The sequence below is a fragment of the Semicossyphus pulcher genome, unplaced genomic scaffold (genome assembly GCF_022749685.1).
Source record: "Semicossyphus pulcher isolate SPU_LCO1_2020_fin unplaced genomic scaffold, fSemPul1.0.p SCAF_10, whole genome shotgun sequence".
Taxonomy (NCBI): Eukaryota; Metazoa; Chordata; class Actinopteri; order Labriformes; family Labridae; genus Semicossyphus; species Semicossyphus pulcher.
In genome coordinates, this window is record NW_027211604.1 from 11,897,698 (window position 1) to 11,910,964 (window position 13,267).

At 41.5% G+C, this 13,267-nt stretch overlaps 1 protein-coding gene across 2 annotated transcripts in view; it reads left to right on the top strand.

Moving 5' to 3' along the window:
• LOC138594075 (neurexin-2-beta-like) overlaps nucleotides 1-8,964 on the top strand; it is a 35,224-nt gene extending 26,260 nt beyond the window's left edge. Inside the window, exons 4-7 of one of the 2 annotated variants that reach the window (XM_069665156.1) lie at nucleotides 1,406-1,495; nucleotides 2,777-3,105; nucleotides 5,415-5,499; nucleotides 6,658-8,964. In XM_069665156.1, coding sequence (XP_069521257.1) covers nucleotides 1,406-1,495; nucleotides 2,777-3,105; nucleotides 5,415-5,499; nucleotides 6,658-7,460 — 1,307 coding nt within the window. In that variant the 3' untranslated portion in view covers nucleotides 7,461-8,964. The remainder of the gene's footprint in view (nucleotides 1-1,405; nucleotides 1,496-2,776; nucleotides 3,106-5,414; nucleotides 5,500-6,657) is intronic. The other variant, XM_069665157.1, reaches the window with a different exon arrangement.
• The last annotated feature ends 4,303 nt before the right edge of the window (nucleotides 8,965-13,267 follow it).

Below are 13,267 nucleotides of genomic sequence, written 5' to 3' on the forward strand. Positions count from 1 at the left end.
AACACATTTGCAGCAGTACTTATTTTTTTAACCCTCAATTGAAAACATAGTCTAAATAAGCTTCACTTACTGTCACGTACTGTGCCTCCTTTTCCATTATCGCCTATCCTGTTCAGGGTCGCGGGGGGCTGGAGCCTATCCCAGCTATCGTTGCAAGAGGCAGGGTACACCCTAGACTGATCACCAGTCAATCACATGGCTGACACACAGAGACAGACAACCTTTCACACTCACACCTACTGGCAATTTAGAGTCCCCAATAAACCTAACGAGCATGTCTTTGGACTGTGGGAGGAAGCCGGAGTACCCGGTGGGGTATCCACGCATGCACGGGGGGAACGTGCAACTTCCAAACAGAAAGGCCCACTTCGTCCAAACTAGGAACCTTCTAGCTGTGAGGGGACAGCGCTAACATCTGCACCACCGTGCAACATCCATTACACACATTAATCCTAATCCTTTTTATCAGTGCATTATATCCCACATCCAACAACATGGTTAACTTTAAATTGTAATTTTATTCACTTTATGTGGGATAAACATGTTTCTTTGATGTCCTTATTATAACCACGTACCCTACACATGAAGTGGTTTATTAATTACTTAATAATGTCAACAAGAATTACTGGCTGTAAAGTCAGCACCTTGTGGAAACGATGTGGCTGTTGACTGATAGAAACTCTTCGTTGCTAAATCAGTACAGGACTGAATGAGCCAGGCTCCTCCATTGTCCACACACTGGCGATTCATAGTATTGAATTTTGCCTCATGCAGTATATTTCCTGAAGTAGATTTAATTGGATTAGTTGCTCTTTTGTGTTTGCATGTGTGAAATAGAGAGCTGAAGTCACGGCCAACTAAAGAGCAGCTTCTGACCTGCTCGCTCTGATTCCACAGTGTGGCTTTGCATCTAAAAAATCTCCCAATTAAAGTGCGAGTTTAACATCAACAGCTCCCATGGGTTTTTAATAAAGAAAATTGTGGAACATGGTTGGTTGAGACTTTAGCGCTCTATAATGATTCTAGTAAAATGTTGAAAATTGCTAATTTGATTGATTTCTCTTTTTGTTTCCCTGAATGAACCTCTTTTTATTCAGTAAATAAAACCATTTGACGTTTTACTGTAATTGCTTTTTAAAGTTTATGCTTTGCTTAAAAATGAACTAAATGACACTAACTAGTGTAGCTCATTATAAATAGCCTAAACGTTAGTCTAACTAGCATTAACACTGTTACTCATGATAACTAGATAACTCTTAGTAAAGCACAAGTTTCTTTTAACTCACAGCTGAGTTAAAATTGATAACTTGTTAAACCTGTTAGCCTCTATGACACTGTTTCTAACCATGTGATCTTTCAGCCTGCAGACTTTAACCTTTAATCTGTCTCTCCAAATTCTTTGAAGGACACTATGATATTGAACGACTGGCTATTGCTAGACACAGAATCCCATACAGACTTGGTCGGGTAGTAGACGAGTGGCTACTCGATAAAGGTAAAAATTAATTGATTAATTAATGAATCCTTGAAATAACTACTAAATAACCTTTCCCCCATGAGAGGTGCAGTGCCAGAAGACAAGGGTGACAAGGATCAGGTTAACCCGGATACAGGCCTCTTTTTTAATTGTTACTTCTTATTGGCTTTGAATTCTGAACATCCAAATATAACTCTGAGTTGATTTCAAGTGAGTGTCAAAGCAAAGGGCTGTAGCATACTTGCTCTATATTCTTTGTCATCCTTACACCTTGTGGAAAAGCTGCACCTTAACAACGATTTTAAACCGTTAACTAAAAACACATAACCCCTGTCTAACCCTTTATCGTCCCTCTTAATCACTGTGTGTAATTAGATACTGTGTGTAATTATCTACCCATTAAAATGCTGTTTAACATTAACACCAGCCAAACTAACATGTGACATAACCGTTACTCCTAAACCCAAATGTATGAAGACATAATATCCTGGCTTCCTGGTTGTAATCCACCAAATGAACTCCTTGTCCCTCTTGTTCCCTTCAACCTTGTGTTGTCTCACCTTGTTCTGCAACGACCACGTCAGACTCCCCAAGTTTTTTTGCTAAGACAAAACAGCCCTGACAGGCTGTTAAAGCAGATCACTGTTTGCAGCCATTAACTTTGCTAATAAGTATTCCCCTGAGAAGGGCCCATTACTGCAGTCCTTCTCCTGTGATGTAACACTGCTTATCGGTGAGGCTGCTGACAATGGTGCCATTAGATATCTTTCAGGAGGCGAAACAATTGGACGAGAGGGAAACCAGAGCAGAGCGTGTTTTAATGGCTGATGGAGTCAGTGCAGGGAGGGGCTCTTACTGTAATTAAGATTTACACAGGCTGAATTATAGTAAGACTGCCATTTTAATAATTTTCTTGTAAAAAGAAGCCGTAAGATGTGCATCCCTGCACCGTCTGCTCTGGAGTTAAGAGATAAATAGATTTCCTGGAAACCATCTGTCTTTTTCTCCCCACAGACAGTTTGTTAAGTCAGTGCCAATTCAAAATGACGATTTCACTTCTCTCAAAAACTATTAAATAGGCACCTAAATATAGGCTTGAGCCTCACCTGATGGATGTAAACTATTGCTAACTTACATTCCCCTTTTAAACATTTAAACCAACAAATAACTTCTAATGTTATAATCACTAAAGCCAACCTGGTTCAAATGACGTCTCTGTGCAAGCTCTCCAATGTGACTTCTCTCTGTCTGCTCTACTGTTCTCTCCATTTCCCGCCTCTTTCTTTGTCTGTCTGTCAGGGAGACAGTTGACCATCTTTAACAGCCAGGCAGCCATTAAAATTGGCGGTCAGGACCACGGTCGACCCTTCCAGGGTCAGATTTCAGGCCTCTACTACAACGGCCTCCAGGTGCTCAAGCTGGCCGCAGAAAACGATCCCAGCGTGCAGGTGGAGGGGAACCTGCGTCTGGTCGGGGACTCGCTCACTGTGATGACCACGGACACCACTTCTGCCACCCCGCTGGCGGTGTCCGATATGTCCACCACAATCATGGAGACCACCACCACTATGGCCACCACCACCACCCGTAGACAGCGCTCACCCAGCTTAAGAGAGAGCATCTCAAAGGTCAGAAAGGAATGTTTGAAGAGACAGTAGGAGGTTAAGTGTTTTATAGCCTTGATAAAGGTTTCATCTCAGTTTTCAAGATACAAGTAAGGCGATTTAAAGTTGCCATGTCTTTTAAATGGATATTCTCATATTGTGCACAGGTTTCACATTTTTGGGTGTTTATTGTTCACAGTGAAAAAGTGAAAACTGCTTTTCCAGAGTTACATGTTTAAAAAGGTCGCCTCTGAAATGGGACGTTCAGAACAGCTGCAGGTTTCTACGCTGAACCTTGCATTTGCTGAAATCGACCAATCGTCATTCAGCGTCATCCACCTCAGGCTGCCTTCTTGCACCAGCTCGTAGTCAAGTCAAGATTTCAACTTCCCATTCTGATACCTCCTGGCGATTCTGGCTCGTACATATAAGGCCAAATAACCTATCCTAGAGCAGCCATGTTTTCTACAACTTTGAGTGACAGTGTAGTGCGGCCGCTCCTCCATGTGGGATCGCACATGTGGGGAAGGGGCTACGCGGTCACTCCAAATACTGTCACCCAATCGTGGCTAAGGTCTGACCTTTGAATGTCAAAACGCTTTGTTGGTTTCAGGAGGAAGGAGAGGCTCTGAAAAATAATTACGTTAAAATAAATCAAAATATATAAAAAAGTGTGTTTTCTACAGGAGGGGCACTGTGTTTGTTTTTAAAAAGTTTTACTGTCCCATATAATTTAAAGAACATTTCTAAAAGTTAACATAATGTTTAAAAATGGCGCTGCCCATCGAGTAATCTCAAACATGAGTAGCAATGAATTTTAAAATGTCTAATCTTAAGAAGAAAGGAATAAAAAAGTACCTTTTTTTTTATACAAAAACATTGCATATTCAAGATTCAAGATCTTTATTTGTTACATGCACATACAGACGGACAGTGAATATGTTGTGTCTTTTGTCATTCCTTTAATTACAAACAAGTTTCTAACGAGTGTTTATGGCGACCCATTGGTTATTTGATACCGTTCTTAATCCACCGTGATGAATCAATATTTATTAAAGTTTGATTAATGAAATCAGTCATCATTCTCCTCCAATGTACAAATGATTATGAATGGTAAATGGACTGTACTTATTTAGCGCTTTTCTAGTCTTTCGATTACTCAAAGCGCTTGTACACTGCATGTCACATTCACCCTTTCACACTCTGATGGCAAAGGCCTCAGTGCCCTCTGGAACAATTTGGGGTTCAGTATCTTGCCCAAGGACACTTTGACATGTGACTGTAGCAGTCAGGGATCGAACCACCAACCTTCCAATTGAGAGGCAGAAGAGGAATTATATAATTCTTAATGTGTACTTTGTTGAGTAGAGAGCTAAACGTCGTTTACGTTGTGCTCATAATTTGAGGTTTCCATGTATGTTATGACTCATAATGATATCCTGCTGTGTCATCCTGTACATGCATCTGATTTTATATATACCACACAATCCACTTTATTTTTGAGTGTGCTCGGATATTAATAATATTCCCTCTTCAATATATTTTTGAACTAATTCTGGATGCAAAAAAAAAGGCTTATTATTGAATACATTTGAAGGACAGATTTTCACACATTGAGCCGTCACAATACTGCACCCAGGCTGGTGAGAGCGACAAACCACCATTTCAAACAAGCTGATTTTTATCCACACGCTGCAAACCTGCCAAACTGGAAGGATCTCAGGCACACTGGGAGTCCTGAGGTTTCAAAGATAAATCCCCCTGCCTCTCCCATTAAAAATCCACTTTTTATTACATTTCTCGGGTCTATTTTCTCTAAAATTACCTTCACTGTGTATTCAATATATTACAGTAGTCCATTAGTGAGCCATCTCTTCCCGATTTGCAGAGGTATTCTGCGTCCATTGTGCACACTAAAATCCGATTCAGACAGACTGAAGCCTAATTCAGCCAGTGAGATTTAGTTTTTGCAATAATGATAAAATAACGTGTACAAAAAGCAAATTATATGGAATTAAATGAAAGATGAACAACATATATTCCCCTGAGAACTTCCTCTCCATCAGTGTTGCTCCCTCTCTGTTTGTAAACACACAAAGTCAGCCACAGGGCAGAAGGATAAAACGCAGCTGCATATGGGCGCATTGTGGATTTGTAGTCTTGCTAGTGTTGCTCCGAGCGAAAACATTGGAGGAGTACAGTGCTGCATGCTGCACTTTTTCATCTAATGGGACAGCCAACAAACAGCACACACACTCATAAAAACAAGGGCACAAATCTGGATGATGGGAATGTGTTGTTTGTTAACAATGTTCTCTGTTTTTTCCTTCCAGCCGCAGAACTCTGACGATATTTTGGTGGCGTCGGCCGAGTGTCCGAGCGACGATGAGGACCTGGAAGAGTGTGAACCGGGAACAGGTGGGTCACACACGTCGAAAACATGATTTTATGCAAGAAAAAAAAGCTCCCAAATTCTCACATTTCAACACTATTAAACACTCATTTATTCTGGGTCTCCTTCAAACAGCTGTCCTCATTTGTATGCAAACTCAACCAGCATCCATTCATCCTGTGTATTTGCTTTTAAGTCGTGTCTTTAAGTTACTAAATTGGACCTAAAAAAAAAACTCTATAAAGTGCACCGCAGTCATTAAGAGTGTGTGACAGTAGACAGTAAATCAGGCTTGTGACAGAAACAAGCTGTGGAACTTAAGAAGGAGTGTGCCCTTATTACGGTTGCTTCAATTATTAATATGACCTTATCAGAAATGTTTGTTGTTGACCGGCCCTGCAAAGCGTGACTCAAATAATGATGAAAGAGAACCTAGCGGCCATAAATAACCAAACTCTGCAGACTGAAATATTCCTCCACAGCCAGAGGACATTGTGACCTCAGAGTCTGATCAAAGTGAAATGAAAAAGGTGTGATAGATTGTACGAGAGGGGGATTTATTATGAACATACAGCTAGATGGTGAGGAGTCTTTATTTAAGTTGATTAAACACACACCAGACGCACTGGTTGCTTTCCACATATATTCCACATGTGCTTCCTACAATAACCTGTCTGTGATTTCTCTTGTCACCCCTCCCTCCTCCCCCTCCCCCACCCGCTTCCAGGTGTGCACACAGCAGCATGGCAATTTGATTTACTGTTTCTTTTGTTTGTCATGTGCTCTGTTTGTTGTGCGCTCCTCGTTCGGCTGCCGCCTTTCATGGGCCATCTTGTATGTTTGTGTCTACATGTGAGCTCTTTAATGTTCTTGCTGTTAATGTTTCACATTTGCATAACATTGAAACGTTCTTAATCTGCACACCCACACATCGGCTCCATGTAAGAATCCAGGGCTGCACACACGAACGTCATGGTGTTATAGTTTACAAATGTTGATGCGCATGAGCTCGTATTATAGAAGTCATAATGTGATCTCATTGATGATACGTCACTGATAAGCTAGCTCAATTTCTCACTAATATTCTTCATAATGAGCTGATTGTGCTTCTGTTTTAATGAGCACAGCCAGAATATAAAGCTGTTCTAATTTAGGATCCCCTACCTTTTCTGTTTCCTTTCTAGGAGGTGAATTAGTGTTGCCTATTATAACAGTGGATTCCCTTGAGCCCCCATCCATCGCCACCCGTTACCCCGTCCTCCCTCCTCCCCCTACCCTCCTCTCCCCTCTTGAAACCACCAAAGAGTCCCTGATTCTCCCTCCTCATCCTTCCTGCCCCCCGGACCAGGAGGACTGTGGTGACCCTGTGGAGGTCTCGGCCTTCGGCTCTGGGGAGATGACGGAATCAGATGACGAGGACTTTTACAATAATAACTCCCCCATGGTCACTGACAGGACAGTCCTTCCTCCACCTCCCACCACTGGTGAGGGTGGAGTCCAGAAACCCCGCCCCTTACCTCCTTATGTTCCCACCACCAACCCTGACCAGCTCCACATCCCCGCAGGCAAAATGAACACCCGTGACCAGGTGCTTCTGCCCCCTGCTCCTCCATCCTCCCGAAACACGCCAGGACTAACTTACCCCCCCAATTTTCCCCATGTGCCCACAGCCAACCCCACAGCCTCCGACGAAAAGAGCCAACCCGGCGCCGTGGAGGTGATCAGGGAGTCCAGTAGCACCACGGGGATGGTGGTTGGTATCGTGGCTGCTGCTGCTCTCTGCATCCTTATCCTCCTCTATGCCATGTACAAGTACCGCAACCGGGACGAGGGCTCCTACCAGTCAGACCAGGGCCACAATTTTGCCAACAATTCCACAGTGGAGGGCAACGGAGCAGTGGTCAAAGACAAAAGCACAGCAACGGCCTCCGTGGCCAAGGCAATCACAAAGGGCAAAAAGAACAAGGACAAAGAGTATTACGTCTAGAAGGGCGAGGAGGGCGAGTGTGGACTGGGACAAGAGGATGAGAGAGGAAGCTTTCGTTTTTGCTCCCCTGTTTTGTCAGAGAAATTTCACAGGAAATAAAAATCAACTGCACAAAGCAACTGTATCTTGCTTTTAAAGGTGACATTTCCCTCAAGAGTCAAGGCTGCCCAGCTCCTATTCGTGATAAAACCCTCATCTGCGGCACGAGATCTGACTCATCCTCTGTGTCACAACGTGCACTCAGTCTGCGTTCACTGATTCTTTGTTAGCGTATCATTATTATTTTTTATGTTCAAGAGGCATATCCACTTAGGCTTTGTATATAGCATGGTGCAGTGAAGAAAGTGCTGAGAACATCCGGACAGATTTGCCTAAATGTTTTCTTTGTACTTCTTTGTAATGCCCTATCTCAAGTCTCAACGTCCCCATTATGATATATGAGGCAGAACAGGCCAGTTATTGAATTGTTCCGGTAGATGAGCAGAGAGCGGCCCAGTAATTCTGACTACACTGCAAAAAAGAAAAGCCTTTATTTGGATAAGACATCATCTCTGCAGCCTCCATGTTACATCATGAGGCTTTAAAAGTCCCCAGTCACTCTGCCTCGCTGTGTCCACCAGAGATGCTGCTATGTTGCTGGTGCAGAATCACAAATGAAGCATGATACTCGGCTCTCCTGGTGGAGAATACAGCATCGTAAAGGGATTACGAAACCACCTAACATACCTTAAACCTTACAGTATGAAGGATCATAAGCATTAATTATGTGAGATTTCACAGTTAATCTGCCGTGCCATCCCCAAGTAAGAATACTTGTGAGTCCACACCAGTGAAGGTATTTCTCTGTAAACATTGCTTGTATGTACATATGGAGGTTAGCAGAGTGAAAAAGCCTTGTGTACGCGGGGGAACAGGTATGAAGAAGAATGAGCGTCTCGGCCGCCCTCGACCCCCTACAGCTTCCACGTCAACATCAAAACCACCGGAGCCTGAACTTCACAGGAATTTGGGGGATTCACATTCAAGAGAGTTTTTCTCCCACCTCAGCAGAGGCTGGCTCTCCCTTGATCTTTTCCTTCCTCCAAACTGTCATGGGATAATTCAAAAGCACACAGAAAATGTAAACATATCTTTGAGACATAGATATTCCTTGTAAAGCAGCCAAACATGTATTGTTTTTTTTATATCAGTTACGAAAAGACTATTCTATGAGATGAATAATTGAAGGTTTGTGAATTGTATTGATATTTCTCTGATATTTCGATGTATCTTGTTACCACTCCTCTTAACACGTTACATTTTAGACTGCCTTTTACTTCAATCCAGACAAAGAGCACACTCTCCTCTGATAGCTGCAAATCTCTTCGGTTTCTGCATTATTTACAGATTGTGCAGAGAAAACACAAGGACGAGACAAACAAATGTTTTGTTGCATTGTGCATTTTATATGTGCTGACTCTGTTACTCAATGGATCTGATAATATAAAGCCATTTTCTGTGTTGAGTTATGTCTACATTTACTTCTTCATGCTCTGTGATTTCTTGTTCTTTTTTTATGAAAGTGCCATTCGACTCGAGCTGCTCAGCACTCAGAAAATATTCCATTCCTCACTCATTGCTATTGTATAGTGTTCATGTGAAATGGATCTTAATATGTGTACAGAACGTGGATAAATATGAAAATACACTTGATTATATACTTTGTACACACCTGTGTTGTGTGTTGCTTCTTGTAGATTGACAGGTAATTGTTTTTTGCCTTCTGTTATTGAACACAGACATTTTGGGATATAAACATTAAGAATAAAGTCGTATCTGGGTCAGGGGAATTCAGAGCGAACATGAATACGAATTTGACGTAACAATTAAGGTATAAATTAGGGTATATCCTCTCATAGCCACATGTTTTAAATATTAATGCAGTGCACTGATTGCATCAACCTATGGACGGCTAATTAAGCTTTTGGGACAAAAGAAACGCACTGAATTCACAATGATGTAATTTTACACAGGTCACACTTTGCTAACAAGATAAGTTAACATGTTTAACATGAACAGCCGCCGTTTCACACAAATTGCAGGTCATGATGTGTTTTTATAAGCTTCTTACACTTGAGTTTCATCATCATCTTCTCTCTCTCTCTCATGCTCCCTCTCTCTCTCTCTCTTCCAGGCTCTGTGTAGTTCTGGTGTGTAAGTGATGCCTGGATGTCCATTATTTATTATGAAATGAAATGATTAAGTGGGTTTTTTTCTGCACCTTACACTACTGCTGACATCTTGTTCAGGTTTTTACTAGAGGCTGAATTGGACCCCTGAAGTTAAAAAAAACAAACCAATATATCAAACGAGTCAGACTCCTGGTGCTGCTTGTAATTCACACAGCAGTGTGATACATTCATGGTCCTGTTAGCAGTGACATCACTTGCTGCCTCGGCTTGAATACTCCATCATTTTAACACCAAAGAATTTTAGTTCAGTGACTTGAATTAATTAAGGTGACACCTAGCAGGCAGGTGGCTGCTTCCTTTCATCAGCCTCCAGTGGCCAGTCGAGGAACTGCATTTTTTTTTACTCACGTCCACGCTGGCTTGAACCCAGTTACTGTATATAAAGATGGACTATGCATTACCATCTGCTCTCACTGTACAAAAGTTAAGCCAAAATACCCCCAAGGCTTGCGCTGCCGTCTTGCACTGATGCTTGCGCTGTGCTTTATTTTTCACGTTAGCCACCGTAAAGATGTCCTGCCTCTTCCGCTAAATAAACAAACACTTAACTTACCGAAAAGAACGTCCAGCGCATCCCGCACGTCGGCGTATTTAACAGCAGAACAGCTTCTTGTGTTGGTCTGAAGCAGACGTTCACAGGTATCGAAACTTCCATGACTGTAGTGATTTTTTAAGTTGCGCTTCCTCTCGCCGATCCTCTTCTACTCTACTTATCTAGAACAGATCGGCTGCACGAGCCGTATTTGTCAACAGATCTCTCAATAATGGCGTGAGACCCTTTTAATAGCACCATGTTTGAGAAAATAAATCATTTGACGTGTATTTTGATTTTATAGTTTGACTCATATCTCATCTCTTAACATGCAGGCGGCGGGCTTTATGACCTATACTGTAGACAGTCAGCAGGGGGCGATAGAGATGCTTTGGCTTTGATTTGAAGGAGCTGACATGTCGTCCATCTTTTTATACAGTCTATGGTTAAACCAAAGAGGTTGCATCTTGAGCTTTACTCATATTAGAGAATATTCTGACCTCTACTGCACCAATGTTGGTTATTCTTTGTTCTCCAGTAAGTCCCCAAATTTGACTGCGATGCAATACTAAACGGCTGGTGTGCTCCTTAAATATGTAGAGCTACTCTGGATACAGAGACTGCATTGAACATCAGTCAACACGAAGTGCCAGTTGTTTAAGTTGTTTTTTTGTTTGTTTGTATTTTTCGGCTATTCTGCCTTTATTAGATAGGACAGCTGAAGAGAGACAGGAACTATGGGGAGAAGAGAGTGGGGGATGACATGCAGCAAAGGGCCGAGAGCGGGAGTCATGCCTGCAGCCGCTGCACAAGGACTGTGGCCTCTGTATCTGGGGCGCCTGCTCTACTGACAAAGCTAAACCTTTGCCCTGAGCAATTTTAAGTATTTTATAACATATCAGCATGAGTCCATTTTTTGTCTAGTATGTTACATTATTTAAATACTGTTGGTATTCTTTACAACAGGAATGGTGTCAAACGCACAAAACATGAATCAAATGCAAATGCAGATTATCCAAAAGTATTGACGTAATGTTATTCAGCTTTGTCCTCCTTACAGCTATCATTGTATTTCTGTCAGCACTAACATGCTTGTGTCATTTGACTACCCCCTGCTGAGAACACCAGGAACTGTAGGATGGAGAGAAAGGTTAAGTCTGGTCCACATCGCTGAGCACCAGAGTGATGTGATGTATAGTTTCCCTCACTAAAGCAGCAGCCATCAATTCCCCGTAGAGCAGATGAGGTTTATCACAAAAGACAAGAATTTAGAGAGATTGTTCCTCGAGCCAGCGGGGTCACCCGTCCCATTAGCCTGTTTGTGCTGAGAGTGATGGGGAACAATCCTGTGGGCTGAGGGAGGTTTGGTGTCAGTGCAGGTCTGGTATAGGTGAGGTCTGATCCGTGCTGACATCAGGTATCAACAAGGGTGGTTACGGGATACGATAAGCCACTTCCGAGCATTGCTGAGATGTCACAAGCCTAATTCAACAAAACAGCCATGACAAGAGAAGCCCAGATGACAACTGCCAAGTCCCATCTACTCTGACCTGCCTCTCCTCGCACAGAAGAGACTTTCTTCATACCATAAGTATTTGTTCTAATCTTATTTTCTGATACTATGCTAACTGCTATTTGTATAATTAACTTCAGGTTTGAGGTTGTTGCAAATAAGAATACATAATTAAGTGTATAAACTAGAAATGTATGTGTGAGTTTGTTATTTATGTCAAAGCCACAAGTTTGCCTTATATTTGAATAGTTCTACATTACCAGAACATTCAGTAACAACCTCCCACACATGTGAATACATAAATATAAGAGGAATGGTTGGATATATTTTGGAGTATTTACAGCTGGAGAGCTTGAGCAGAAATGAGACTCTGCTCATCCATGGTTTGCAGTTGCCAGAGCTCACTAAGGACTTGCTTCTGGCGTGCCTAAACAGGATATGGTGAGTAAAACCTCACCAGAGGATGTTCTTTGGCTTCATGTGGACATTTTACTTCTAACTCATGGTGTTTGGGATTCCCCAAAACCCTGACATGACTGTCTAAGTAACAGGAAAGCATTAGTTAAAATCATGTGGTGAGTGCAGGATGCAGGCAACAATTAAAAATTTAACAAAATAGCAGAAATCCAACAGTGCAGGGGCGCAGCAGAAATGATCTAAAAGCCTTACAATTTGTTAAAACAACTCAACTCTTTTTACCAGCTTTTGTGAGGTCAATAACCTGTATACATTATGTATTATATGGTTTAAATACATGCTGTCTTTTGAAACATTTACATGTCAGCAATGTTAAATATCAATTCAAGAACTCTGTATATATATATGTGTGTGTGTGTGTGTGTGTGTGTGTTGTATTCACCTATTTCAAGTCGCCTACATAAAGCAGCCAGTTACATTTATCAGTCCATTTTTATTGCAGCACTCTTTACCTAGTCTGCACCAAAGCACCTTTTTTGTTTACTATTTACTTCATTGTTTGTTCATTGTAATCTACTTATAATCTTCTAGAGAGCAAATAGTAAATGTACATATATAAATTCCTTGTTTGTGTACACATACCCGGGCAATAAAGCTGATTCTAGTTCTGAAAATGATTCTTATAACCTTAGGTTATAGGTAAACACATAGCTCACTGGACTGGAGCTGTGTATATACACATATATAGGTATAAACATATTAACAAAACGTATTATTATTATTTTACTTTTTTCTTTTGTCTTTCATAAAACCAGTCCCTGCTGGTGCTGCACACAGTTCATCCATAATATTCACATGCAGTATTTATTTTGTTGCTTTCTTATTGCATTCGACATCTTTACATTGTCTGATGTTTTTAAGTTGCGTTTTCATTTAAAAAATACAATTTTCATGTTGTTGTTATTATTATTATGTTTATTTCATTTTGAACTAAAAACTAAAATATCATCCCAATGACGTCAGTGCATACGGCCAATCAGCACCATGGGAATCTCTCTCTCTCTCTCGCTTGATCGCTCTCTGTGCGTGCGTGCATGCGTCCGTGAGTGTGTGT